Source organism: Geotrypetes seraphini, chromosome 11 (assembly GCF_902459505.1).
Source record: "Geotrypetes seraphini chromosome 11, aGeoSer1.1, whole genome shotgun sequence".
NCBI classification, from domain to species: domain Eukaryota; kingdom Metazoa; phylum Chordata; class Amphibia; order Gymnophiona; family Dermophiidae; genus Geotrypetes; species Geotrypetes seraphini.
Genome location: NC_047094.1, coordinates 3433967 through 3460286, shown reverse-complemented (window position 1 = coordinate 3460286; position 26320 = coordinate 3433967). Strand labels below are relative to the sequence as shown.

Below are 26320 nucleotides of genomic sequence, written 5' to 3'. Positions count from 1 at the left end.
AACATAAGCATTGCCAAACTGGGTCAGACCAAAGGGGGCCATCAAAGCCCAGTATCCTGTTTTCAACAGTGGTCAATACAGGTCACAAGTACCTGGTAAGATCACAAAAGAGTAAAACAGGTTTTATGCTGCTTATCCTAGAAATAAGCAGTAAATTTTCCTGAGTCCATCTTAATAACGGCTTATGGCATTTTCTTTAAGAAATTATCCAAACTTGTTTTTTTAACCTTGCTAAGCTAACTGCTTTTACCATATTCTCTGGCAACAAATTCCAGAGTTTAATTACATGTTGATTGAATATATATTTTCTCCAGTTTGTTTTAAATTTACTACTTAGTAGCTTTTTGTCCTAGCATTGGGCAGACTAGATGAACCATTCAAGACTTTATCGGCTGTCATTTACTATATTACTATGCAGTATTTTTGGAAAGGATAAATAAGCGATTCATGCCTCCCCGTTCCACTCCACCCTCTCTCTCATGTCTCCCCTCAACTGTTTCTTCTCCACTTTAGTCTTTCCTCTTAAGGAACTCATCTCATCCCCTTTATTGTTTTTGTCACCCTTCTGTGTATGTTTTCTAATTCAACAATAAATAAAGAAAACCTGATGGTTACCTATCAATTGAATATAGTTTATAAAACCATCGGTGTAGGCCAAAATGACACTGAAGGTAATTATTTGTCTTTTCTTCTTTCTTTTTTCCTATAAACGGGATCAAGCCTCAGATTATGGAGTTTTACCCATTCGGGGTTCTTTCAAAGAGAAAGACAATTCTTTTCTCTTACTCCTATTGACATCACTGGCTTGAACCCGTCCTTCCTACCTCAATCCTAACTTTTAAACTTAATCTTTTATTTCTTCAATCCTAACTCTATACTAAAATTATCTAACTAGGTTACTATTACTTTATAATAAACTCAATATTTTAAATACTTAATTTCTAAAAACCTCAAAATTCATTGATATTTGAGACTATTTAAACCTCACAGTTAATTTCAGATACTCAGAACTGACAAAAGTGCACTAGTGCAAAAAGTGTATCAGTGCTTTAAAGTACTGTATCAAAAGTGCATTTGTGCTGTAAACTTTTTGATTTCATTTTGACTTTTGAAACTTCTTTTTTTTTTTTTTTTAATTCTTTATTCATTTTAAAACTGACAAACAAGTGATTAATATTAAAACATTACATTACTAATAAAATATACAGCACTTGACATTCTTATACATATAATCCATTAACGTAGAAATTATAACCCTTTCCCCCCCACCCAACAATTCTTCAACAGAAATCCAATCATTAAATAAAAATATTAATCCCCCCAATAAAATACATATATCCATCAGAAAGGGAAACGATGTTCATTCATTACAATAATTCTCTAATGGCCCCCAGATCTTTATAAAGTTGTTATACTTAAAGTACTTAGCTTATGCTCTTTAAAAACTAAGGCCGTTGCTTGCTACTCTCAATCCAACGTGGCGAGATCAAATTACATCCCCGCTGCGTCAGGGAAGAGTCTTGTTAGCAACGCTCACTCCTGCCAGTTCAGAGCACTGTGAAGTTTAAATAGACTCAAATATCAATGAATTATGAGGTTTTTAGAAATTAAGTTATAAAGTAATAGTAACCTAGTTAGATAATTTTAGTATAGAGTTAGGATTGAGGTAGAAAGGACGGGTTCAAGCATATACCGATGTTTTCTAATTCAGCCCTAACCAGAATTCTCATTTCTTTCCTAATAATTTCTAGGATTCTATTTGCATTCTTACACACCGAGTGTATCAATGACAAAGACACAGGACCTTGTATCACGGAGCTGTCATTTGGGTTCTTCTTTCTTGCGTGCATTTGCTCACATTTAACATCTTGCTGTTGGGATGCCCAGTCTCCAAAAAATGCAATTTTTTACAATTCTATTGCATTTTAACAACTTTGAATAATTTACCCTCCCTTTTACAAAACTGCACAAGAGGTTTATAGCGCCGGGCTGTACACTGCTCCGACGTCAGAGCATTGCAGAGCATTCAGCGTGCCGACCGGTGCTAAAAAAAACCCTCTTGCGCAGTTTTGTAAAATGGGAGGTTAATTACCTGCATCGTTATTCCCATGTCTAGATCATTTATCAATTTGTTAAAACGCAGTGGTCCCAGCATAGACCCTCGGGGACCACACAGTCTACCTTTCTCCACTAACCATTTAACCCTACTCTCTCTTGTCTCTTTTAACCAGTTCTTAATCCATAATAGGACATTACCTGTTTCTTTATTTTATTTTAAATATTTATATCCTACACATCCCAAAATCTGTGCAGAGCACATAAAAACATACATAATAAAACTTAAATGTACAGTATTACAATATACAGAAATAACACATTTCAAAACGTACTTCAAAAATCAAAACCTTTTACAAAATGGAAAGAACAATTGTCATACAAAGAGGGAATTATAGCAATTTTAAAAATTTGGGGGCCATTGACAAATTATTGCAATGATTAGACACCATTATGCACTGAAAGTACTCATACATAGGGGAGAGGGGAAGGGTATAAAGTTATATAAATGGTTTGATCAATAGATAAGAATAAGATTTGTGGGTGGGTATAAATGTACATAAGAACATAAGAAGTTGCCCCCGCTGAGTCAGACCAGAGGTCCATCTTGCTCAGTGGTCCGCTCCCGCGGCGGCCCATCAGGCCTAGTGCCTGAACAGTGGTCCCTGATTAATTTTGTAACTTACCTCTAATCCCATCCCTATAATCTACCTTTACTCTTATCTGTACCCCTCAATCCCTTTGTCTTCCAAGTACCTATCCAAAGCTTCTTTGAACCCCTGTAGCGTGCTCCTGTTTATCACATCCTCCGGTAGCGCGTTCCATGTATCCACCACCCTCTGTGTGAAAAAGAACTTCCTGGCGTTTGTTCTAAACCTCTCCCCTTTCAATTTCTCTGAGTGCCCCCTTGTACTTATTGATCCCCTTAATTTGAAAAATCTATCCCTGTCTATTTTTTCTATGCCCTTCATGATCTTGAAGGTTTCTATCATGTCTCCTCTAAGTCTCCGCTTTTCCAGGGAGAAAAGTCCTAGCTTTTTCAGTCTGTCAGTATATGAGAGGTCCTCCATGCCCTTTATTAGCTTAGTTGCTCTTCTCTGGACCCTCCATGTCCTTCTTGAGGTACGGCGACCAGAACTGAACACAGTACTCCAGGTGCGGGCGCACCATAGCACGATACAGTGGCAGGATGACTTCCTTTGTCCTGGTCGTGATACCCTTCTTAATGATACCCAACATTCTGTTTGCTTTCCTTGAGGCCGTGGCACACTGCGCCGACGCCTTTAATGTTGTATCTACCATCACTCCCAGGTCTCTTTCAAGGTCGCTCACCCCTAGATGATGTTAGAAGAAATACAAGTGATGTTTACAAGGTTTAAATGATGTAATATTGTGTTCTTGATGTAAGATGGAAAAATGAATAAAGAATTTGAAAAAAAAACCCAAACCTTTTTCTTTTTTAAAAAAATGCTTTTTGAAAATATGCCTTTTTAACCCCTTTTTAAAAGTTGGTGCTACATTAGCTTCCCTCCAATCTTCTGGTATCGTGCTGGATTTTAAAGGCAAATTACATATTACTAAGTTCATATTTTCAGTTCTATCAGTACTCTGGTGTTTACTATCCAGTGCAGGTGATTTGCTACTCTTGTTAAATTGCCCCATTACATCTTCCAGGTTTACAGAGGTTTTTCAGCTTCTCTGACTCATCTGCATTGAATACTAGTTCTGGTACTGGTTTTCTCCCCTACATCTTCCTCTGTGGATTTAGCTCATATCTTTTAACTAGTACCATTGTTAATAAATCAATGTCAGCTATTTTATGTTTTGTTCCCCAAAGAGCTCACAATCTAAGTTTGTACATGAGATAATCCACGGGTTAGGTGTCTCTAAAACATGAGTGAGATTTGAACTTGGTCTCCCGGATTCACAACCCACGGCTCTGTTAGGTGGCTGATCTTTCACTGTTTATATCCGAGAACATTACATAGGATTAGAATTTTAAATTGTTTTGTAATTCAAAGCTTGTAATCTCCTGTGATGCAGCATCACAAAGATTCATTTTGAAGTAGCAGGATTGGCTAGTTTGCCAAGTTTGTTCGCAGTCTAAAATTGTAAACAAGTGTATCTATACTTCACAGGCACTCTGTCTTCAAATAAATATCAAAAACACAGTGAGAAAAATAGCCAGATGCTGAAAGAAGTACAGGAATGATATGGTATATGAAGCGCCTTCTCTTTCTCTGTACTCCATAGAAGAACATGCATGGTGGTGCGACTTCCCTGGCCAGATGCTTTGGAAAGCACCCAGACCACATTTCGTCTCATGATGCTCTGAAATACTGTCATATCTCTTCACTATTCTGGGGCCATTTTGAATTCAAATGAGCTAAAGGAGAGTCACTAAATAACTTCCCAGTGCTCCCCCAGCACAGATTATAATGGTGGCATTCTACCTTGCAGGTGCACCTTGATGATCTCACAATGAGATCACCATTTAAGTATGTAGGTATTACGAGTTGGTTGACTCTCTTGGGACCTGATAGTCTTTGCACTGGTCACCTGTTGGAAAGGGGGGCAGTGGTGTCCTTTGGATTCTTCCATGAGATTCGGCTCCTTTTCCTTCCTACCCATCTGCTTGTTTCAGATGTATTCCAGGCAGTCTCTTTGTCGGTCTGTTGCTGGTTTCTTTCTCTGAGCTTCTCTTCTTCAGTTAGTTGAATGTGCCTTCACATTTCCTAAAAGCTCTTTTCTCCTCTTCTATGAGTTGGCATTTCAGGCCATCACAGTAAGGTGGAATGCGTTTTTCCACGGTGTCGGAGGCGACTGTGTACAGTTTATTTTCTTCAGTCTCCCAGTTTTCGAACTGTTTGATGGGTTGCTGTATGCACCTTGATTTGGGGTTTCCCCTAAGAGAATGTCGTTCTTCTTAAAGTTCCTCCATTGCTCATCCTGCCATTTACTGACTTTTTTGCACTGCATTCTGTGCGAATCCTAAACCCTTCCAGGGCCTTGGCGGGCTTTCTCATGGGGGGGTAGTCTCTATCCTTCAACGGCGGGGACTGTGTGTTTTTTCTTAGGGTTACTTGTCCCTTGCCTCCTCCTCAGGTTTTCTGTTCGTTCATGGAGTCCCCATGTGTTGGGGGTTCTCTTTAATTGCTTTCCGCGTCCTCGGGACGGGTCTAGTAGTTCTGGAGAATCCGATACCTACCTGGTGGCCATGACGGGGGCATGGGGCAGACTAGATACCATTCTGCTAACGTAGTTCTCAGAGTTCCACTTTTCGGCTGCCTACCTGGGAGTCAATTTCCTTTTTTTTCTATAAACTCCGATTCAGCACTAAGTTTGCCTGCCTCTCTTAGAGCAGCGCTTTTGGTTTTGGCACTTGCCATTTCGTCTAGCTGTAGCTTCACGAACGCTTAGTGGAGGTGGGCGATGGTACCGTTTTGGCGCTTCCAGGCGATTCATCCAATTTCTGCTAGTCTGCCTGTTGTCTCGGATAACTTCCTGACATTTGTCTGAAGCAGAAGGGTAGTTTTCCTTTCCTCAGTTCTTTATACAGCTGGGCATTTTGGAGACACGGGTGTTTCTGCCGGAAACTTAGGTGTAGATCTCAGTTTCAGATTGGCATTCTTCTACACTTCTCAGGGCGATGAACAAGGGATTCTGTGTAGTTTCTATGATCCTTAGTGCTGACTACACTAGGGATTTCGGCTTGCTTTTCCCTTCTTTCGCTACAGCAGTCGTTTTGTGTGCTGGTGGTTTCCGGTATCTCCATTGTTTGGATGGCTCCCTATGCATCCCTAGGTTTGTTTTAGTGGCTCGGCGCGATTCTCTTTTCTAGACATGCCTGGGTCTTTGCTGAACTAGCTTTTGACCTCCGCCCATCCTGGACGGTCGGGGTGAGGAGACTCGGTGGCTTCCGTCCGCAGCTATAGGGGTCAGGACTTTGGAGGCAGCTCAGTAATGGTTCTTTCTTCTACTCTTGAACAGGGTCAGGCTACTTTGCTGGAGCCTCAGATCTTTCCTCAAGAAGGCCGCGGGGGGTCCTTTTGGATCAGTATTTGGACGGGAGTTTTTTCTCTACAGCTTGGGCAGTATGTGTTGTACTCAGTTGGCAGGCAACGTGGTTCGACTTCCATTGGGTGCACTGTCATCTTCAGATTCTGTTGGCTAATCCTTTCATGCATCGGGATAAGAGTTTAGTTAGACTCTCCATGATATCTGAGCATAGACCATTTCTTGTTTGGTACAGAGTATGGTATACTCTGGAGAGTGGGCATGTCAGTACTTCTAATATCTTCTCCATTCGGGATATTGAGTTTGGGGCTCTGGCGTTCTTGCTCTATTTGCGTACATGAGATCACTTGGGTCTAGTTCGCATGGCCTCGTCTCTCGTTTCTAGGCTTCCTTGCTTATCCGGCGGACCCAGGGAGTGGCAGTTATAGGAGATTGATGCGTGGCTCCTTTATCGCCTCTGCCATCTCTTTTTCTATATTACCCTCTGCCTGGTCATGGCTTGGTTTGGCCATCTCGAGCTCGACTGCTGGGCGCAGGTTTGTGGATTCTCTGGATTAGCGGCACCATCCTTGTTGGACGTATTTCTGAGTATTTAGACAGCTGGGATACAGATATGTCCAGGTATCTCTGTCGTTGCTCACCTGGGGACCACTCAACATGGATATTAGTACTACTGTAGTATTCAGACCTAGCTTTTTGGAGGTCTTGGCTGCCTTGTACTGGTTAGGCATAGCGCGTTTGTTTCTGCGCTTATCTGGGTGCTACGGACATCTTCTACTGTGGTTTCTACTTCCTTTTGGAAGTTTTTAGTTTCCTGTCTTGGGTACTTCTTATCGTTTGGACCACTCCAGAGTTCCTTTTTTAACACAAGTGTATTGCCAAGGGCTAAGCGTTCAGTACCCTTCAGCTTCTTGAGCCTTTCATGGCTTGTTACAAGGACGGGGTAGGTTACTCTTCGTTTCTTTCTCAGCTTTATGTGGTTCAGTTCCTAAACAGAGTGCGGTATGTTTGGGCACCTCATGGAAAGCCCGGTTGGAAGTACATTCTTCACGTATTTCTTCGCAGTTTACCAAATGCTGTATTTCATCCTTATCTTTGAGGATTCCAAAGGGCTGTGCTGTTGAACAAGGTGTTCTTGTGGCCATGGCTTCAGCTCTGCAATCTTCTATGTTGCAGTCCGTGTTCACCGGGGATTCCTATTTCTGATTACCAAAATATAGGGTATCAGTTCAGATGGTACCACTATATCTTTCTATGAGGATGTCATCCTTTCTTTGACGTCATGCTCGCTTTCCCTTCCTTCCTTCCTCCTTCCTGGGAGGGGACATTGGGAGCAGTGCTTTTATTCACTATTTTTGTTTAGATACGTAGGGTGCGTTCTCCGCGACCTCGGTTCTAACAACTGTTTGTGGGATATATCTCCTTTTGATATTCTTCAAGGGACGCCTCAGGCGTATAGCGGCGTCGGTTGCCTACTTCGCTCAGTGGGTACAGGAGGACATGCTTTATGCTTGCAGGCTGGCGGAGGAGCGGGTGGCGATTGAACTTCAGGACCATTCCGCTGGAACGCTAACTACTTCTTGGGCTCAGCCCAGAAGTTTTTTTCCCTTGGAGTAGATTTGTCGCACGGCTAACTGGTCTTCCGAGAGTACCTTCTCTCCATGTCTCTGCATGGATGTGCGAGCACGTACGATATGAGTTTTTTGGTTGCTTCGGTGGTTGCGGAGGCGGAGTTTGCTTCCCACCCAGATTGAGAATTGCTTTGCTACATCCCACTTGTCTCTGGATTCATCTGCTGCTTTGCTAAGGAAGGTAAAATTATGTTCTTACCTGATAATTTTCTTTCCTTTAGAAGTAGCAGATGAATCCAGAGCCCCACCCCTTCGATAATATTCCTGTCGCCGGGTTAGCTTGCACCTTTTCGGTTGAGTTATGGTTGGTAGTTGTATTCTAAGATTTATGGATTGTTCAGTAGCTACGGGAAAGAAGTTTTTTTTTCTGGATGCTCATTCTCTTATTCTGGATGCTTGGGCAAGGAGCATAACTGAATAGACAGAAGGAATACCAGGCTATAAGGCCAACTGTTAATCAGTTTCTCTATCTCCACCTGCTGGTCGATGTGAGCTATTCCCACTTGTCTCTGGATTCATCTGCTACTTCTAAAGGAAAGAAAATTATCAGGTAAGAACATAATTTTACCATCTCTTCACTATTCTGGGGCCATTTTGAATTCAAATGAGCTAAAGGAGAGTCACTAAATAACTTCCCAGTGCTAACCACAGTGTGTCAATAGCATCCATCCTCAGCAGCCCACCTTCAAACTTTTCATTGGGGGGGGGGGATCCTCAAAGAGGTGTACATTTCTAAATGTGTTTTCTTTGTCTACTGAGAATGGCTTGTCCTTTGAGCACGTGGCTCTCTCCCTCCCATTCACTTCCCCTTTTCTGTCCTGAACTTTGATAGAGAAGCAGAAAGCAGCAGAAGAAAAAAGATGGGGGGGGGGCACCTTAAGAACATAAAAATAGCCTTACTGGGTCAGACCAATGGTCCATCAAGCCCAGTAGCCCATTCTCACGGTGGCCAATCCAGGTCCCTTGTACCTGGCCAAAACCCAAGGAGTAGCAACATTCCAGAATCTCAAAGATTAGCAAGATTCCGGAACCCCAAATAGGAACAACATTTCTTGCAGAATCCCCAAAGAGTAGCAAGATTCCAGAATCCCCAGAGTAGCAACATTCCATTCAACCGATCCAGGGCAAGCAATGTCTTTCTCAATAACAGACTATGGACTTTTCCTCCAGGAAATTGTCAAACCTTTCTTAAAATCTTGGAGGTCTTCAGGGGCTACCATTGGCCTCAGGGCTTGCATTAGAAAACACCGAGTCTGATTTTAGCTGCTCTCTCCTTAGGCTACAAGCTGTACAAGTGTGACGTGTGTGGGAAGGAGTTCGTGAAAGGTTACCTCCTGAAAAAGCACCAGGAAGTGCACTTCAATGAACGTCGCTACAAGTGTGGGGAATGTGGGAAGCTCTACAAGACCATTGCACATGTGAAAGGGCACATGCGTGTACACTCGGATGAACGTCCATATGCGTGTGCCAAATGTGGCAAAAGGTACAAAACCAAGGTAGGTAGAGAGCTGGGAGTTGTGTAGAAGCGACCTCTAGGTTTTAGCACATGTATTACGGAATCTTCCCTAACTCTGTTCTGACCGTTCAAGTCATTCCCTTGTATTCAGCATCTCAGTAGGATAGGGAGCTGTTACTTAATGGTTGCCCACCTCCTCTGGTTGGAATGCAGGAAGGAGCACAAGCTAAACTTATACTTCTGGAGCATTTCTGGAAACTGGGTGGAAAGAGGAAACACTTATGAAATTTCCGTCTTGAGGTGCTCTTGGAATGGACCAGGAGGAGTAAGTTGACTCGGCCCAGGAGAATCTTAGCTAACGAAGGTGCAGCTCCTTTTAAATTGGAGGCCTTTCTGGTGACTAGTTTAAACCTTGAATCCCAGATTGCATAGGTTATGTTGAAAACTTTCCATCTCTCCATGATCAGGAAGCTTAAGATAACCTGTCACTTTGTTTCAGGATCACAGCAACATCTTGTATGTCAGATTACCCATAAGATATCGAGGCATGTGCAGCAGCCTACCTTGTGCCAAGTTGAAGCCGAGGGATCTTATTACTCCTCAGCTGAAAGATCTTTATTGAGTTTGACTAGCCAAAGAACAGCTGTCTCAGCAATCGGCAATATTGTTTGCTGCTATATGTCTGTAACCCTGGCCTTGACAGATTTTCTTAGATCTAGAAACCAGTTGCCGAGTCATTCCCCTTCCCTGTATCTCCTTTAGGATCTGATTGAATGAGCCCAGCCTCCATGCTGTCAGGACGTGCTGTCCCCACCACTTTGTCTCATTCCCTACTCCTTACCTTCTCCGTCTTTCTCCCTCCCTCTAATCTTTTTAATAAGTAGCCCTCTCTCATCCAGACAGATGGCTCAATGTTCCTCCTCTTCCCATCGCTGTCTTTTACCGCTGCCAAAGAAACCTGCATTGATTTAAGCTGTGTTACAGGTACTCTGGTGCATGTTTTCAAGTCTCTCCAAACTTGTACTGGAATTTTTACACTGCGTGACTTAGACCTAATGCCAGCCATGTGTGCAGCTGTTAATTAAGATACAGATTGAACACCACTGGTTTGATGACATCACAGCTAACCAATATTTCTGTTGGGAGACAGATAAATCTGTGCCACTGATATCTGGTCCGGAGGGTTCTGGTGCAAGTTTAGCTGTTGGGGTGTCCCTTTAAAGCCAAGCGAGCTTAAATGAGCTGGTACTGTTAAGGAAGCTTGGGGAGGGGGGCTGGGCCCCTAACCACCTCTTCTCCTTCCCCCCCCCCCTTGACATTTCTTCTTAGGGGACTTTGTTGGGCTGTTGTTCCCAACTTTGGGAGGAGTCAAGGAGTTGATATACTTGCAAATAGTAATAAATAATGCTGGAAAAAAGAATTGGAAGAAAAGCAGAGAGATTGGCTTTGTGTGTGTGTGGTGGGGGGGGGAGGGCAGAAGTTGACTTGGGCAACACTGAGACAGATGTCCAGGCAGGCTGAGTGCAGCGGGTGATGGCTTGCCTGTGGTAGTCTGTTAGCAGTTATTCCAATTTCCTCTTGATTTGTATTAGGGGATTTAGCTTTGATATTATATATACTGCCCAGAACCCTATAAGAGGGTGTTGTCATTAAAGTCAATGGTTCTCAGACTCCGTCTGCTGGTACGAGAACATAAACCCATACATCTGAATTGGATTTGACTCGGGGAAAGAAAATTAGCAGGTAACATTTAGCATCATCCTTCCTAAAGAGAAGTGATGGGTTTGTCAAGCTCTGGTTTTGGCACCCTTTGAGGATAGAGCCTCAAAGTGATTAGATTGAGCAGCACCTATAGTGCCATCTCTAGTACTGAACTCTGAATCAGCTCCCTAGGGAGGGTTTAAGTAAAGGACCCCCATTTCTCATAAGCCACTGTACATTTTGCTCAGTTTGCAAACCTCTGGCCCTTAGTTTCAGCTGCTCAGACTGCCTTGAGCTCTCACAGCTGCTTGTGGCAATTCCTATAGTACCATGAGTTGCCACGAAATGTCGTGGCAGCCATTTTAGGAGGTAGGAGTGAGAGGGCCATGCTCCTGCCACAAAGATTCCTACTGGACCACCAGGTACCTTGGAAGGCCCGGGGGGTTGGAATGGAGATTAAAGGGTCAGGGCCTGGAGAGGTGAGATAACCTTGGCTATGGGTTGGGGGAGGGAGGGATGAGAGGTGCAGAAACCTGTGAGGCATTGGAGGGGACAAGCTACACCTTGCAGCTCTTTGTAAAACTTGGGACATACATTTTGGATAAATTGGCTCTTTGCTATAAAAAGGTTGCCGACCCATGGCTTAGATTGTACAATGATACACTTTTGTGGATTTGCTTATCTGTTTACTCCCTTACACCCTTTCAGGAGCTTGTTTATTATATATTTTACATTTTGATGTTAGCCAGTAACATTTATTGTATGTCTGAAAATTCAGTGCTGAGCCATATCCAGCCTCTAGCAAAACCATAGTCGGTTAAGTGCAGTTAACTAGCTATGATAGAACTGACTTATGAATGTGGTTACTTGTGCTGGGTGAGAGCTGACTTTGCTCACATAAAGCCCCTAAAATAGCTGGTTTTCCACTTAAGCACTAACAAAAAACATTTTTAGCAGGACTAACCAGTTCAAGTTGTGCTGAAAATGAGCGGTTAGCCCTGAACAAGCAATTTTAAGCAGCCGGGAGCTGTTTCTGGCTGCTTAAATCTCTTTTTGAATATCTAGCCCTGTGTAGGCTTTAATCATTCTTGGATTTTGTTCCTTAAGAACAGGTTTGCCCTCATTTGTATCTATACCTTCAAGTAGCATTTTGAAGACACTTCTGTAAAATTAATTTTTAAAGTGTCTGAATTTAATGAATGATCAGGACAGTTTCTAAATGTGGTTCTGTTTGTGTTTGAATAGAATGCACAGCAGGTCCATTTCCGCACGCATCTGGAGGAGAAGCCCTATGTGTGTCAGTTTTGTTCTCGGGGTTTCCGGGAAAAGGGATCCCTCGTGCGGCACATCCGTCATCACACAGGCGAGAAACCCTTCAGGTGCTACAAATGTGGCCGAGGCTTTGCAGAGCATGGAACGCTAAACAGGCATTTACGTACCAAAGGTATGTGTAGATGTGGCCAAAGCTGGAATTCAAGTTTTAATTAATTAACAGACTCCGATAATATGGGCCTTAGGTTCATGGCAGTTGTCAAATAACCTCCTGTAGTATGGCCCAGATTCTGCACAGAATTGTTGGAAATGGCTGGAATAGCTGCCTACCTCCTGTTTTACAGCTGGCTTTATGCTGCCAGGTTTGGCCCCACTGGCTTGCACATAGGCAGGGGAATTTTAAAGCTGCCTCAACCATCCAAATGGGCTTTCTGGATTGTCTGTCCAGTAGTGCAGGCTTATACATACTTTGGAAAATCTAAAAGTGTAAGTAATTCTTTAGCGTCAATACCAGGTCAGTCCAGAATATGTGGGTTATGTCTGTTGTCCAGTGCATTGAGACAAAGAAACAAAGTTCCATGTTATCCCAACAGATCAGTCCAGCGACTTGTAGGTTATGCCCATCTACCAGCAGGTGGTGATAGAGCGCTCTGCCATGTACATGCATTGGTGGCTGAGAATGGACAACCTGGGGACCAAGGTGTCTCTTAAGTGATGCCTGACTGGGTGGTGCACACCATAAATGCCAGTCTGACAGGCTGGGGTGCCCACTGTAGAGGCCAGGGTCTTTGGTCGCAGGTGGAAGCAACATAGTCTATCTGGAGCTGAGAGCATTTTCCAAGTCGGAATATGTTGGATCTGGGAGAGTGGGAGCAGTCCTGGGGGATGCCTTTCTTCAGATCATGGACTGGTGGGGAGTACTATTGTTGATTTTGACCCTCCTGGTCATCAGATCCAAAGTTGCCAGATTCTTCAGCAAAAGAGAGGAATGTGGCACCGAGGCCTTAGACACCAGCAAACCCTTATCAGCTCCACATACCATGATCTTCTGGGCCAATCTGGTGCCACCACAATGATTGGCCCTAGGTGATGAGAGATGTGGTTGAGAACCCAGCCAGTCATTAGCCATGGCAGGAAGACTAAGGAGCAATCCAGCTGGTCAAGGTTGAAGAAAAGTGGATGGGATCAGACAGAGTTCGTGTGGACAAACTGTTTCCATGTCATTTTCTATGCCGAGCCTTCCAGCAAGTCTTTGAATTGGCTTGCATTAAAGATCTTATGTTGAAGACAGTCTTTCTAGTAGTCATTCCTTTGGCCCAGTGCATTTCGGAGTTGCAGGTACTCATGTGTTGAGACCCATTCCTCTGATTTATAGAGGTGGGTGTCACGATCAGGATGGTTCCGTCCTTTCTTCCTAAAGTGACCACAGGTGTAGAGTGTTGGCGATGGTGCCCATGTCTGTACTTTTCTTGCTTAGGTCTTTATGCTGAAAAGCCCCTGTTAAAATCCTGTGTCCCATTATAATTAGGTGCCATCAACTTGTGCTTGAGTCTTGGCGACTTGTTGAATTACAGATCTAAAAAGAGATCGGTTTTGTGCTAGTCCGGTAAGATCCTCCAGCATCATCCCCATGGTTGTTTTCAACATGTCCAGCCTGCTGATTGCAGGTCGCCTTCCCCTTGGTTCCTTCGATCTTCCCAACTGAATGTGACCAAAATAACACTGTCGTAACTTCATCATTTCGGCTTCGAGTGACAGCGCTGGTTTGATCTCTTCCAGAATAGATCTGTTGTTCTGGCAGTCCATGGCACGCCTAAAATCCTTCTCCAGCACCAAAGCTCATATGAGTCAATCTTCTTTCTGTCTTGTTTCTTAGTGTCCAGCTTGCTCATCCATAATTGACCACTAAAATTTCTGGTCTGGAAACATGCTTGTAAAATCACATATGTCAATGAGTTGCTCCAAATCTCCTTGAACTCCTCGTTTGAGAAAGTGGCTCACATATGCAAAATAGATTCCTGGAGAAAGGCATCCATACACTCATGTGTCCAGAAAACACATTGTAAGTGTGTGTCATAGGCATGTGTCCATAAACACCATTGTCCCGAGGCAGGCCAACCATAAACCATGCAAGTGACTAAACAGTTACATCTGCAACTTAAATATCCTTTTTTTTTTCCTGCCTCAGCATGCTCTAATTTTCTGAACAAAAAGCCTCCCACCCATTTGTTCGGTATAGTAGATTTCTGTGCAAGGAGCTGTTTCTTGTGGTTCACAAGGAAAAGTGGTGCTTTGAACATTTTTTCCCTTTTTGCCAAAAAAATAATTTTCGATACAATACAGCTTCTTATATCCCGCAATTTTCGACAGGGAATCATGTGATTCCAGATTTGAAGTGAGCAGATTTAGGTAGTTAGGGGTTTGGAGGGAAGTGATAGATGGGAGCTTTAGACTGCAGATAGTGGGAGAGTGTGGCGCAGTGGTTAGAGCTACAGCCTCACCACCCTGAGATTTTGGGTTCAAACCCACGCTGTTCGTTATGGATCTGAAAGGTGTCAACATGGCACTCCAGGTTCCGTCTTTTTGTATGGAAACTCTGAAGTCTGTAAATCTTGCTGTCTAGCCTTGGGAATTTCTGACTTCTCTTGACTTGATGGAGGCCTCCCATCAGTGATTCCTTCGCGTTGGGATTTTTGGGAAAGCATTATCAGTTTTTTGCTTTTCCCTTTGGTTTGGCCACGGCACCATGGACTTTCACCAAAATTATGGTCTTGGTGATGGTGGCGGCCTTGCACAAGGAGAGTATCCTGGTTCATCCCTATCTGGATGACTGGTTGATTCGAATGAAGTCATTTCAGTCATGACTTGAGTAGTGGAGTTTCTGCACTCACTAGGCTGGGTGATTAATCTATCTAAATGCCAGTTGACTCTTTCTCAGCACTTGGAGTATCTCGGAGTTCTCTTCGACACAGGCTTGAGGATTGTCTTGCTTCCTGAGGCCCAGGTGTTGAAATTGCAGTCGCAGATTTGCACTTGGAGTATCTCGGAGTTCTCTTCGACACAGGCTTGAGGATTGTCTTGCTTCCTGAGGCCCAGGTGTTGAAATTGCAGTCGCAGATTTCATTCCCTGATGGATTGCCATTGTCTTCAGGTGCAGGAATTTCTGTAAGTCTTGGGGTCGATGGCGGCCTCCCTGGAAGCGGTTAGGTGGGCTCGGGCTCACATGCGTCCTCTTCAGTATGTGCTTCGACAGTGGTCGCCACAGTTTCATGATCTGGACTCTCCCATCCTCCTTCAGGGGTTAGTTTTGCAATGGTGGCTGCAGTCTTCCAATGGACAGTGCTTCTCACAGATGCCTGTCTCCTTGGGTGGTGAGCTCAATGTCTCGGTCACTCGGCTCAGGGCAGCTGGTCACCAGCGGAAGTGTTCTGGTTGATCAGTGTTCCGGAGAGCAGGGACATTTGGATAACGTTGGTAGCTTTCCAGTCGTTGCTGGAGGTCAAGTCATTGCGGGTTCTCTTGGACAATGCCACAGCGGTGGCTTATGTCAATCATTGGGAGAGAACCAAGAGTCATCTGGTAGCACAGGAGGCAACTCTTTTCATGGACTGGGCAGAGGTTTATCTTCTGAACATCTTGGCTTCCCACATAGTGGACAATGTCCAGATTAACTTTCTCAGTTGTCATGGTCTGGATCCTGGCGAATGGTGTCTTGGGCTGGAAGCCTTTGAATTGATCAGGCCTGGGGCCAGCCGGTCATGGACCTCAGGGCCATGACCGGCCAAAGCGACGAGGTTCTTCAGTCGGTGCAGGTATTACCAGGCTAAGGGACTGGATGCTCTGGTGCAAGCTTGGCCGATAGATGGCCTGCTGTATGTCTTTACTCCATAGCCTCTGGTGGGCAGAGTTCTTTGCATTACTCGTCATGCAGGTTGTGTGATCTGGTAGCTCCGGACTGGCCCAGGTGCCCATGGTATGCAGATCTAGTTCATCTTCTTGTGATGGATCCTCTACCTCTGTCCCTCTCGCCTGAACTTCTGTCCCATTCCCATGTTTGTTCCAGGTCCCTTTTGTCTTATGGCTTGGCTCTTGAAAAGGAATGCCTAAGTAAGAAGGGTATTCAGATAAGGTGATCTCCACCCTCTTGGGGTTTTGGAGACTTTCCACCTTTCAGGCTTATATGCACATTGGGTGTCTTTTTGAGGACTGGTGTTTCACACGTTTTTGCCTCACATCTTGGAGTTTTTGCAGGATGACCTGGAGCAGTGCTTTGCCTGGTCCTCCCTTAGGATTTAGATTGCGGCTTTGTCTTCTTTTCGCAGCCTGTTGCATGGCTGGCATTTGGCCTCTGCTCTGAATGTGATTCACTTCTTGAGGGTGGCAAAATTGCTCTGGTCACCAGTTTGTCCTTTGGTTCTAGCCTGGGATTTCAATCTGGTTCTTTCCGTGCTTGTTCGTCATCCTTTTGAGCCTCTCAGCTCCTGCATGTTGAAGGACCTTAAGCTTAAGGCAGTATTCCTGGTGGCCATTACATCCACGAGACACGTTTCCAAGCTGCAGGCCTTTTCAGGTAGGCCTTTCCTGGAGTTTTCTAGGGGTCATGCTGCGGTTAGTTTCCCCCCTTTCTGCCGAAGGTGGTTTTGCCTTTTCTTGTCAACCAGTCCGTTGTCCTTCCGGTCTTATGTAGTCAGGAGGGCTCTTTGGAGCAGAGTCAGTTGCGCAAATTGGATGTCAGTAGGGTCCTTCGCGCTTATGTTCAGCAGACCCAAGAGTTCCGTCAGTCAGATCATCTGTTTGTCCTTTGGGTGGGTCCACGTAAGGGGGATGGTGCTTCCAAGGCTACAATTGCGCGTTTGAACAAGGAGGCTATCGCTTTGGCATACCTTCTTCAAATGAAGCCAGTTCTGATTTTTTCAAGGCTCATTCCACTTGGGGGCAGGCGGCCTTTTGGACTGAGAGTTCTCTTGTGCCTCTGGTGGATAGCTGTTAAGCTGCGATTTGGTCTTTTCTCCCTTCATTTGTTCGCCATTACTGTGTGGACATTCAGGTGCTGCTCAGTGAGCGTGTTCTTGTGACGGCCCTTCGGAGGTTACACCCATGATATACACTACTTTGGTACGTCCCATCCATTCTGTGCTGGTCTGAAGGGACTAAAAAAGAGAAAATGAGCAGGTAGGAACCTAATTTCTCCTTTTCAGATGGAAGACGATCTTAGTAGCTGTTTCTTTCCTTCTTTATGAACTTCATCTTCCTGGGGAATCAGTTGAACTTTTTTTATTCTAGTTTTCTTACTCCAGTAAGGTTAAGTACTTCATATACTCCTTAAATTTCTTTTCCAACATGTGTAATTGGTCAGATTCTGTCCATCTAATATTTGCTTCTTTTACCAATCACACCTTTTGTTCTTTTTATCTCCAGTCTGAGCTATAGATGTGCATTTGCAGGTTAGTTTGGTTTCCTGTAACATCTAAGAACATAAGAATAGCCTTACTGAGTCAGACCAATGGTCCATCAAGCCCAGTAACCCGTTCTCACGGTGGCCAATCCAGGTCAGTAGTACCTGGCCAAAACCCAAGGTGTAGCAATATTCCATGCTACCAATACAGGGCAAGCAGTGGCTTCCCCCATGTCTCCAGCCTTCCTGCCTTTGGATTGAGTTTCTTTCAAACAAGGATTTGGAGTTTGAGCAGATAGCATAGCTGGTTTTAAGAAAGGATTGGACAAAATGTTGCTACTCTATGAGATTCTGGAATGTTGCTACTCTTTGGGTTTTAGCTCCTGACCTAATTGGAGAACTGTGTATTGGCACAACAGTACCTTCTTCATAAGTGTAACGAGCGAATATAGTATTTAGCCGGAGGTGTGAATGTGAGCATCAGTGCTTGGTCATTTGAACCACTGAGCAGACTGCATGGTGCCCTTAAGGGGTGAATTGCACAGAACTACTTTGCTTCTCTGTCATCAGCTGCTGGTAGATGGACATAACCCATAGATTCTGGACTGGTCTGGTAGGACTAAAGCAAAGAAAATTATCAGGTAAGATGTGTCCATGGTTCTCTTCAGGTACTTTCCACTAATGTGGACAGGAATTAAATTACCTATTAAGTGCAGAATCAAACAGTGCAGATACAATGGAAGCCAGGCAGGAATTGAGAACAAGACAGTCTATGAAGGAAGAGAGAGAAAATTCAAAAGAAAGGGTAGGCTGTGCCTACTAGCCATTAGGAGCAGAGAGTAGATGGGGAAAGCAATGTGGGAGTGATGAAGAAAAGAGAGAAAAGGAGGTGATGAGCAAAAATGACATTTTTAGGAGTTGTATGCAAAAAATAAATAAATATATCCTATATAATAAAACCCTAGCCGCGCATGCGCACTTACCTGCGTGCTTCCGTGATCTCTGATGTGTGATAAGTAGGTCCGTGGCAAGCAGGAGTGCGGATGCGGCGGCCAGACAACTCGGAGAAGCAGCACAGCCGCCGACTCTCCCCTCCCGCCCTCACTCACAGCCCAAACCATCACCGCCAAAGCCTCCTCCTTCTGGCCGGCTCACCCGCCTTTAAATTAAGAGAAAAGCGCTGGCCTCGCCTCTTCTGTCCACTGTGGCCCGCCCGCCCTCTCTGACTACTTCCTGTTTCCGCTAGGGTTGGCCACTGTGGATAGAAGATGCCGAAGCCAGCGGTAGCGCGGTGCAGCGCTTTTCTATTAATTTCAACGTGGCAGCTGGGAAGGGGGCGGCGGAAAATGCCGATGCTGCACAGGGAAGGTCAGGAAATACTGCTGCTTCACAGGCAAGTGTGTGTGTGGGGGGGAAATGCTGATGCTGCACAGGGAAGTGTGTGTGTGGTGGGGAAATGTTGCTTCTGCACAGGGAAGGCCAGGAAATGCTGCTGCTGCACAGGGAAGTGTGTGTGTGTGGGGAAATGCTGCGTCTGCACAGGGAAAGCCGGGAAATGCTGCTGCTGCACAGGGAAGTGTGTGTGTGGTGGGGAAATGCTGCTTCTGCACAGGGAAGGCCGGGAAATGCTGTTGCTGCACAGGGAAGTGGGTGGGGGGGAAATGCTGCTTTTGGATAAGGAAGGCCGGGAAATGCTGCTGCTGCTGCACAGAGTACTGTGTGTGTGTGGGGTCGGGACCGCGGGAAGGGAAGGGGGGTAAGGGAAATGCTACTGTTGCACAGGGAAGTGGTGTGGGGGGAGGGAATGCTGCTGCTGCACAGGGAAGTGGGGGGGGGTTTCAAAATGCTGCTGTACAGGGAAGTAGGGTGGGGGGGAATGCTGCTGCACAGGGACATGGAGGGGGAGGGAATGCTGCTGTGGCTGCTGCACAGGGAAGTTGGGGGGGGAAAGAAAGACAGACAGCTAGCACCTGTTAATGTAACGGGCTAAAATACTAGTATTTGGTCTTGGAGAATGAGATGTACAATGTCAGCGTCTATGAGACAAACTTGGTTTTATTTGTTACATAGAGCTTTCTGGACCCCAGTTAGATTACAAAAATTAAATAGTTCCTTGTCCAATAGGTGCTGGCATTGTAAATTGGAGGTAGGGACTTTGGATCATCTTTTTTTCTACTGTCCCCATATCTTAGTCTTTTGGAACTCAATCTGGGATCAAATAAATTGTTTATTGGAAAACCATGTAGCGTTATCTTATGATACTGTGATATTTGGAATGTATATGAGAAAAAAGAGTCAGAAAAGGGCTACAGCCCATCAAGTCTGCCCACTCTACTGACCCACCCCATTAAGTCTGAGTGCTAATGACCTAGTTCCTTAACTCGACCCATGTAGGATCCCTACGAGGGTCGAGTTAAGGAACTAGGTCATTAGCACTCAGACTTAATGGGGTGGGTCAGTAGAGTGGGCAGACTTGATGGGCTGTAGCCCTTTTCTGCCGTCATCTTTCATCTTTCTATGATATCATCGTGTAATAATAAACTTTTAATGATCATGACTGGAGTTGCCATCCAACATATTACTAATAATTGGAAAGATCATAGTAGGCTGAATTTTAATTTTTGGTGGAATTCATTATGTCACATATATAAAATGGAAAGATCAATAGCGATACAAAATGGAAATTATAATAATTTTATTAAAATTTGGGAGCCATTAACGTCTTTTTGTCATGATTAAATGCCATTTTTCTATTAGTTATACACCATATAGTATTGGGAGGGATACAAATATAGGTTTCTTATTATGAATGAAGGGCTTTGAGGGAGGGTGGGGAGAGGGTTACATTTGTATGTTTAGATTATAATGATAAGATATGCAAGTGCTCTGATTAATTGTGTTTATTATGATTGTTGTACACTTGATGAAAGTTTTAAAAATGAATAAAGAATTATAAAAAAATAATAAATAAAATACTAGTATGTATATATACATACACACTATATATGTTTACAATGGTTGAAAACTGACTGTGTATTTTAAGCAGTTAAATGTGTGGCAAGTTGAGAAATCTACATAATGTTGTAAGCAGCCAAGGGCCTTGGAGGAAATAAACTTTAGCAGGCTGTTGGTTTGTTCAAATGCTCCTCAGGTGGCTGCCTCTTAGCCCTTAAAGAGGCTGAAGAAGAGACATTGATGGAAGAGGAGGAGCAGACGGAGAGCGTGGCCGCAACATTGCTATCAGAGGATCCACACACAGTGTTGGTTGAGTTCTCATCTGTGGTTGCAGACACGCAGGAGTATATTATTGAGGTAATTACTGCTAGCACTTGAACACTACCTGGGCCCTGAGAAAAATCTAAGCTTAATAGAAAGGTCAGCACAGAATAAAAATGAACTTGCTGTTCATCACTGTGCGGCCTGAAACTGAGAAGCCTAAAAAAATCAGGAGACCCGATTGCTAGATAGGAAACGTGCTATGCTGTTTTCCTGTTCTTTCACTAAGCTGAACATTTGCTTCGCTTTGATTGTAAATAATTGGTTTGTGAAGAGCTGATGTGTTTCTGCTTTTCTACAAAGGCTACCGCCGAGGATTCGGAGTCAAATGAAGCAGCTGAACTACTTGACGGGTCAAGAGACGAGGTAAGGTGCTGGGACTGAACTGAGCAGGGACAAAGTGGTACACATGCATGCAGCCTAAAATATTCCATGTGTATTGGCTCAGTGGTACAGGCATTAATTTTGACTCGCCTAGACTACTGTAATATGCTTTACTTAGGATTTGGGAAAGTTAAATGTAAAGCATTACAACAATTGATGAATTCTGTGGCGAGGTTAATTTTGGATATCTCACATAGAGAACACATTACCCTGGTGTTAAAACAACTGCACTGGCTTCCAGTAACTCAAAGGGTTTGTTTAAAGCTGTCATCAGTTATACATCAGAGTTTATATGGATTTGTGCCAGTGAATTTCCAAACTCTGTGGGAGGTGTATAAACCGAAGAGGGCATTGAGGTCAGAAGGTACTATGAGACTGACCTCTATGAAGGAGAATAGGTTAAATTTAGAGGAGCAATGATGTGTGTGGCAGGAGTGAAATTGTGGAATTGTGTCCTTAGCATCTTGAGGACTTGTTCTGACTAGTTAAAGTTCAGGAAAATGTTAAAGACCAAACTATAAGTTGAGGCCTTTGTCTGAATTTTTCATGTGGATTGAGCTGAACTATGATTACTGAGATATAATTCAACGATGGTTGATACTTCCTCTGGTTTTGAGATTGTTCCAAGGGTGTTAGGTTAGTGTGTGAAAATGTAAACTTTGTTGTCGTGAACTATTGTGAATGTTCTTATTGTTAACCGCTTAGTTATAGGCGGTCTATAAATTTTAGAAATGAAATAAAATAAATAAATATTGTCCTCCCACGACAGATTTTTGTTCTTATAACCACCTTTTTCTGTTTCTGTGTCGCAGGTAGATAGTCACATCATGAAGGTCGTGCAGCAGATAGTAAACCGGGCAAATTCTGGCCACCAGATCCTCGTACAGAATGTTACAGTAGCTGAAAATGCCCATCTGACCACGGATGCCACTGACACAATCACCATTGCCACACCAGAGTCTTTAACGGAGCAAGTTGCACTGACCTTGGCATCTGCAATTGGTGAAGGAGCTGTGCTGACCACAGAGGACACATTAGGTGGTGAAGAGGAAGCCACGCTGACCGTGGTTGCCTCTGAGGAACACACTAGAGAATTTGTCATTGCCTCCCAGGAAGGTGAAGTGGAAGTACAGACAGTCATTGTGTGAGGTTTCTGTGGACCCTTAACTCTAGGAACTTTCCAGGCCTCTGTGTTCTTGTATCATGCTATAAGGTGGGTATCTTGTAGCTCTCCCATGATTCAAGCTGCAGCCTGGTGTTTGAAGATGTGGCCATTATTAGAAGACCAAAAGATACAGGAAGAAGTGAGCCAAGATTGAGTACCACTGCTGCGTGCTTCCTTTACAAGAGCAGGTTATCTGTGTCCTGGGGGCTCTTGCTGCTGGTAGAGAGGGGTAGATGGGTTCACAGTGGTGTGACGAGGCTTTTGTGGGCTCTGGCTGTCACTCTGCATAACATGGTCAGTGATAGAGCTCTTTCTAAATGGGAATATTTTTTCTACACCTTGTCTCCTTTTATGAAGTAGACAGTTTATCAGATTTAAGTATATTAAAAAAAATATATATATAATCCATTTACGTTGCTTTTTGGTAGCTTCTTAAAGAGAATGCAAACATTTGCCTCTCAGCTTGGGTGTGGTACTGTCAGAGGTCCCTACATGCCATAGGATACCAAATTATCCTATTTATCTGTGCAATAGACTTGAGTACAGAGCCCTGAAGTAAAATAAACAAACATGAACTTTATCTAGAGGCAAATCTGCTCAGGATTCCAGAGCCATCACTTAGTCTCCATGGCTCTCAAAGCTGGAGGGCTGATCAACCAGGGGGCCAGGCCGCCGGCTGAGGCACCTCTACAAAAATGTGGGGAGGTGGAGGAAGGTGGGAGGAGAGAACCAGCACAAGACCCGCCAAGTTTAACACCCCCGAGGTCGGACGGATCCCCAAACAGGACCCGTCCAAGCTCTATCCAGCACAAAAGGGGAATCCATTCGTAAGGACTATACCAGTCTTCAAGCTAACAGAAAGAAAATTAGCAGGTAAGAACCTAATTTCTCCTTTTTGCAAGATACCCAATGATAGCGAGTGTTACATCACTCAGCAGGGAGAGCAGTTGCACTTTCCAAATAGCTATGTAACTAGCATTTCTCTAACAGAGGCGGAGGGGCCAGAATTTAGCAGTGTTAATTCTCAAAGGGTTACTGTAAGGGGAAATGGACAGCTTTCTGTCTCAAAGGATGGCTGCTAACCAGGGGGTGGGGTTGATGATTTGCTGTGATTGTAAGCCTGGAGCTTTATTGGCATTGGAAGTCCTGGCTGACCAGCACTGCTGCTCAGGAGGAGCTCTTAGAAACATAGAAATAGACGGCAGATAAGGGCCACGGCCCATCCAGTCTGCCCACCCTAATGTCCCTCCCCTACCTTTTCCCAGTGAATAGATCCCATGTGCCAATCCCATTTGGCCTTAAAATCAGGCACGCTGCTGGCCTCAATCACCTGCAGTGGAAGACTATTCTGGACTACCCTCAAGTCATGACTCCTTATACAGGTATTCACATTTACTGTAATTGATGGAACTTGTGAATAACAAGTCACGATTGCCAAACCCGCGAATATAAAGGGACACATGTACTCCCCCCCCCCCCCCCAAAGGCCATGGTTGCTAACCGACCACCTATGCCTTCTGAACCCTCTTTCCTCCAGCTGAAGAAATGCTGAACCTTTCATTCTGACTTCATACACTACTGAAACACAGTCCTTCCTTGCTGGTTGTCATGCCACAACTGTGACATTGTCTATGCATTATCTCAAATCTACTGATAACAACCCCAGACTACAAGATGTTCACAAAAGAAATAAAGACTATACTCTTCAAGAAATCCCTGAAAAATCTTAACACCACGAATACCTTCCTCTTCCCATCTCACTGATACTACCTGGTTTGGAGCAGCGGCAGCGTGGTTTGGAGCAGCGGCAGAGAGAGGTAGCCGGGAGGAGGAAGGAGGGCTGAGGCGGAGACAGAGGGTAGCGGAGGCGAGGGCGGGCAGCGGCGAGAGTAAGCTCCGCCCACCCGCGTCACCAGAGGAGTCAGTGGCCGGCTCCCCCTTAAGAGGAGGGGAGCCGCGGCCGAAAGCAGCACAAGCCGCGTGGTTTGGAGCAGCGGCAGAGAGAGGTAGCCAGGAGGAGGAAGGAGGGCTGAGGCAGAGACAGATGGTAGTGGAGGCGAGGGCGGGCAGCGGCGAGAGTAAGCTCTGCCCACCCGCGCCGCGTCACCAGAGGAGTCAGCGGCCGGCTCCCCCTTAAGAGGAGGGGAGCCGTGGCCGAAAGCAGCACAAGCCGCGTGGTTTGGAGCAGCGGCAGAGAGACATTATAATGTCATGCTGGCCTTCCACGCCTTACCCTCCCAATTCTCACCTACCCCAAGGCTGATCTTTTGATTTATAGCCTCTTCAGTCAATTAGGCCAAGGACATTGCTTTGGTAGGATTTTTCTGCTCCTTTTATTTTAGGTATAAGTACTTCTGCAACCACAATGTGGCTGGGAAACATTGTGTCACCAAAGCTGTTGCTCAGGTTACAGCTTCTGTCTCTGTGCAGACGGAGACTGTTGCCTAAGCAGAGGGAGTGGTTCCATGTGCAAGCTGTCTTCAGCTTGAATCCATCATGAAGGAAGTAAAGGAACTGAGAGAGGAGGTAGCAAGACTGAAAAGCATCCATGAGAATGAGAGGTACATTGATGGAATTGTTTCATGAGGCATCAAAGATTTCCAGCAGTGAGGAAAAAGAGGCCATGTTGAGGGAGGATAGCTTGTCTCAGATTGCAGAACCCTGCAGGATCAATACTGTGACTCCACCTACCCTTGAACTGAAGAACTGATATGCAGCCCTGGAAGTGGAGGAGATGAGAGCATCCCAGGGAGAAGGACCAAAGCTCAATCTCAAAACTTGTTGTATACTAGGAGGTATAAGGTAGTGGTGGTTGGAGAGGGAGGGTACAGAGGCATCCATCTGCAGACCAGATATGATATCCTGGGAGGTGTGCTGTCTGTCTGGTGCCAAAATCCAAGATGTTATGGAGAACTTAACGAGATTCATCAAGCCTAATGACTATTATCTGGTGCTACTGATCCATGTTGGCAATAACGATACTGCTGGGTATCCCCACCCCCCCTCACACACACACAGACACACACGTATCAAGTGACTTGATGGCTCTAGAAGAAAAGGTGAAGAAGTCAGGTGCACAGGTGGTAGTCACCTATTGAAGATAAAAGCCAAGGCAGAAAAGCTTGCATCCTGGAGATGAATGCATGTATGGTGTCATCGAAAGTGTTTCAACTTCCTGAACTATTGAATGATATTTCAAGGGCTGCTAAGCAGGGATGGTGTGCATCTATCAAAGAAGGGAAAAAGTGTCTTCAGCAGCAGACTGGCTAACCTATTGAACAGGGCTTTTTAAACTAGAACTGTTGGGGCAGGGTGATCAAAGCCAAGTGAATATAAGCCTTCAGGTAAGTGAATCACTAAATACCGCTAAACAAATAGGAAAAGGGGGCAATGACTGGAAAGCAGTATATATTAATGCTCGAAATATGGGAAACGAGGTTCTGGATCTAGAGCCTGTGACTTTAAAGGAAGAGTTGGATTTAATGGCAAACATGGAGATGTTCACGAAGAACCACGACTGGGATTACAGAAAAATAGTTCAGGAAATTCAGTGGATTACAGGACCTAAGGCAACATAGATTCAACTAGAGGCAAGTTTTTTCAGACAAATCTGATCAATTTCTTTGAACAGAGGGAAAGCGCTAGATGTGGTGTATTTAGATTTTAGCAAAGCCTTTGACAGTGTTCCACACAGGCGTCTAATAAAACTGAGTGCCCTTGGGATGGGTCCTTAAGTGACGGGCTGGGTCAGGAACTGGTTGAGTCGAAGGCGAAAGAGGATAGTGGTCAATGAAGATTGCTTGGACGAAAGGGATGTTACCAGTGGTGTGACTCAAGGTTCAGTTCTTGGGCCTGTTCTTTTTAACATGTTTGTAAGCGATATTGCTGAAGGGCTGTCAGGTAAGATTTGCCTCTTTGCGGTTGATATCAAAATCTATAATAGACACCCGGGATGGTGTGAATAATAT

The 26320-nt window shown here is 44.6% G+C and overlaps 1 protein-coding gene across 6 annotated transcripts in view; it reads left to right on the top strand.

Annotated features, from left to right (window-relative positions):
• The window catches only part of E4F1 (E4F transcription factor 1), a 64923-nt gene extending 40146 nt beyond the window's left edge, over positions 1–24777 (top strand). For 5 of the 6 annotated variants that reach the window (XM_033914080.1, XM_033914078.1, XM_033914077.1 and 2 more), the window contains exons 10-14: positions 8982–9199; positions 12106–12304; positions 20679–20839; positions 21107–21169; positions 22000–24777. In XM_033914080.1, coding sequence (XP_033769971.1) covers positions 8982–9199; positions 12106–12304; positions 20679–20839; positions 21107–21169; positions 22000–22335 — 977 coding nt within the window. In that variant the 3' untranslated portion in view covers positions 22336–24777. The remainder of the gene's footprint in view (positions 1–8981; positions 9200–12105; positions 12305–20678; positions 20840–21106; positions 21170–21999) is intronic. The other variant, XM_033914082.1, reaches the window with a different exon arrangement.
• The last annotated feature ends 1543 nt before the right edge of the window (positions 24778–26320 follow it).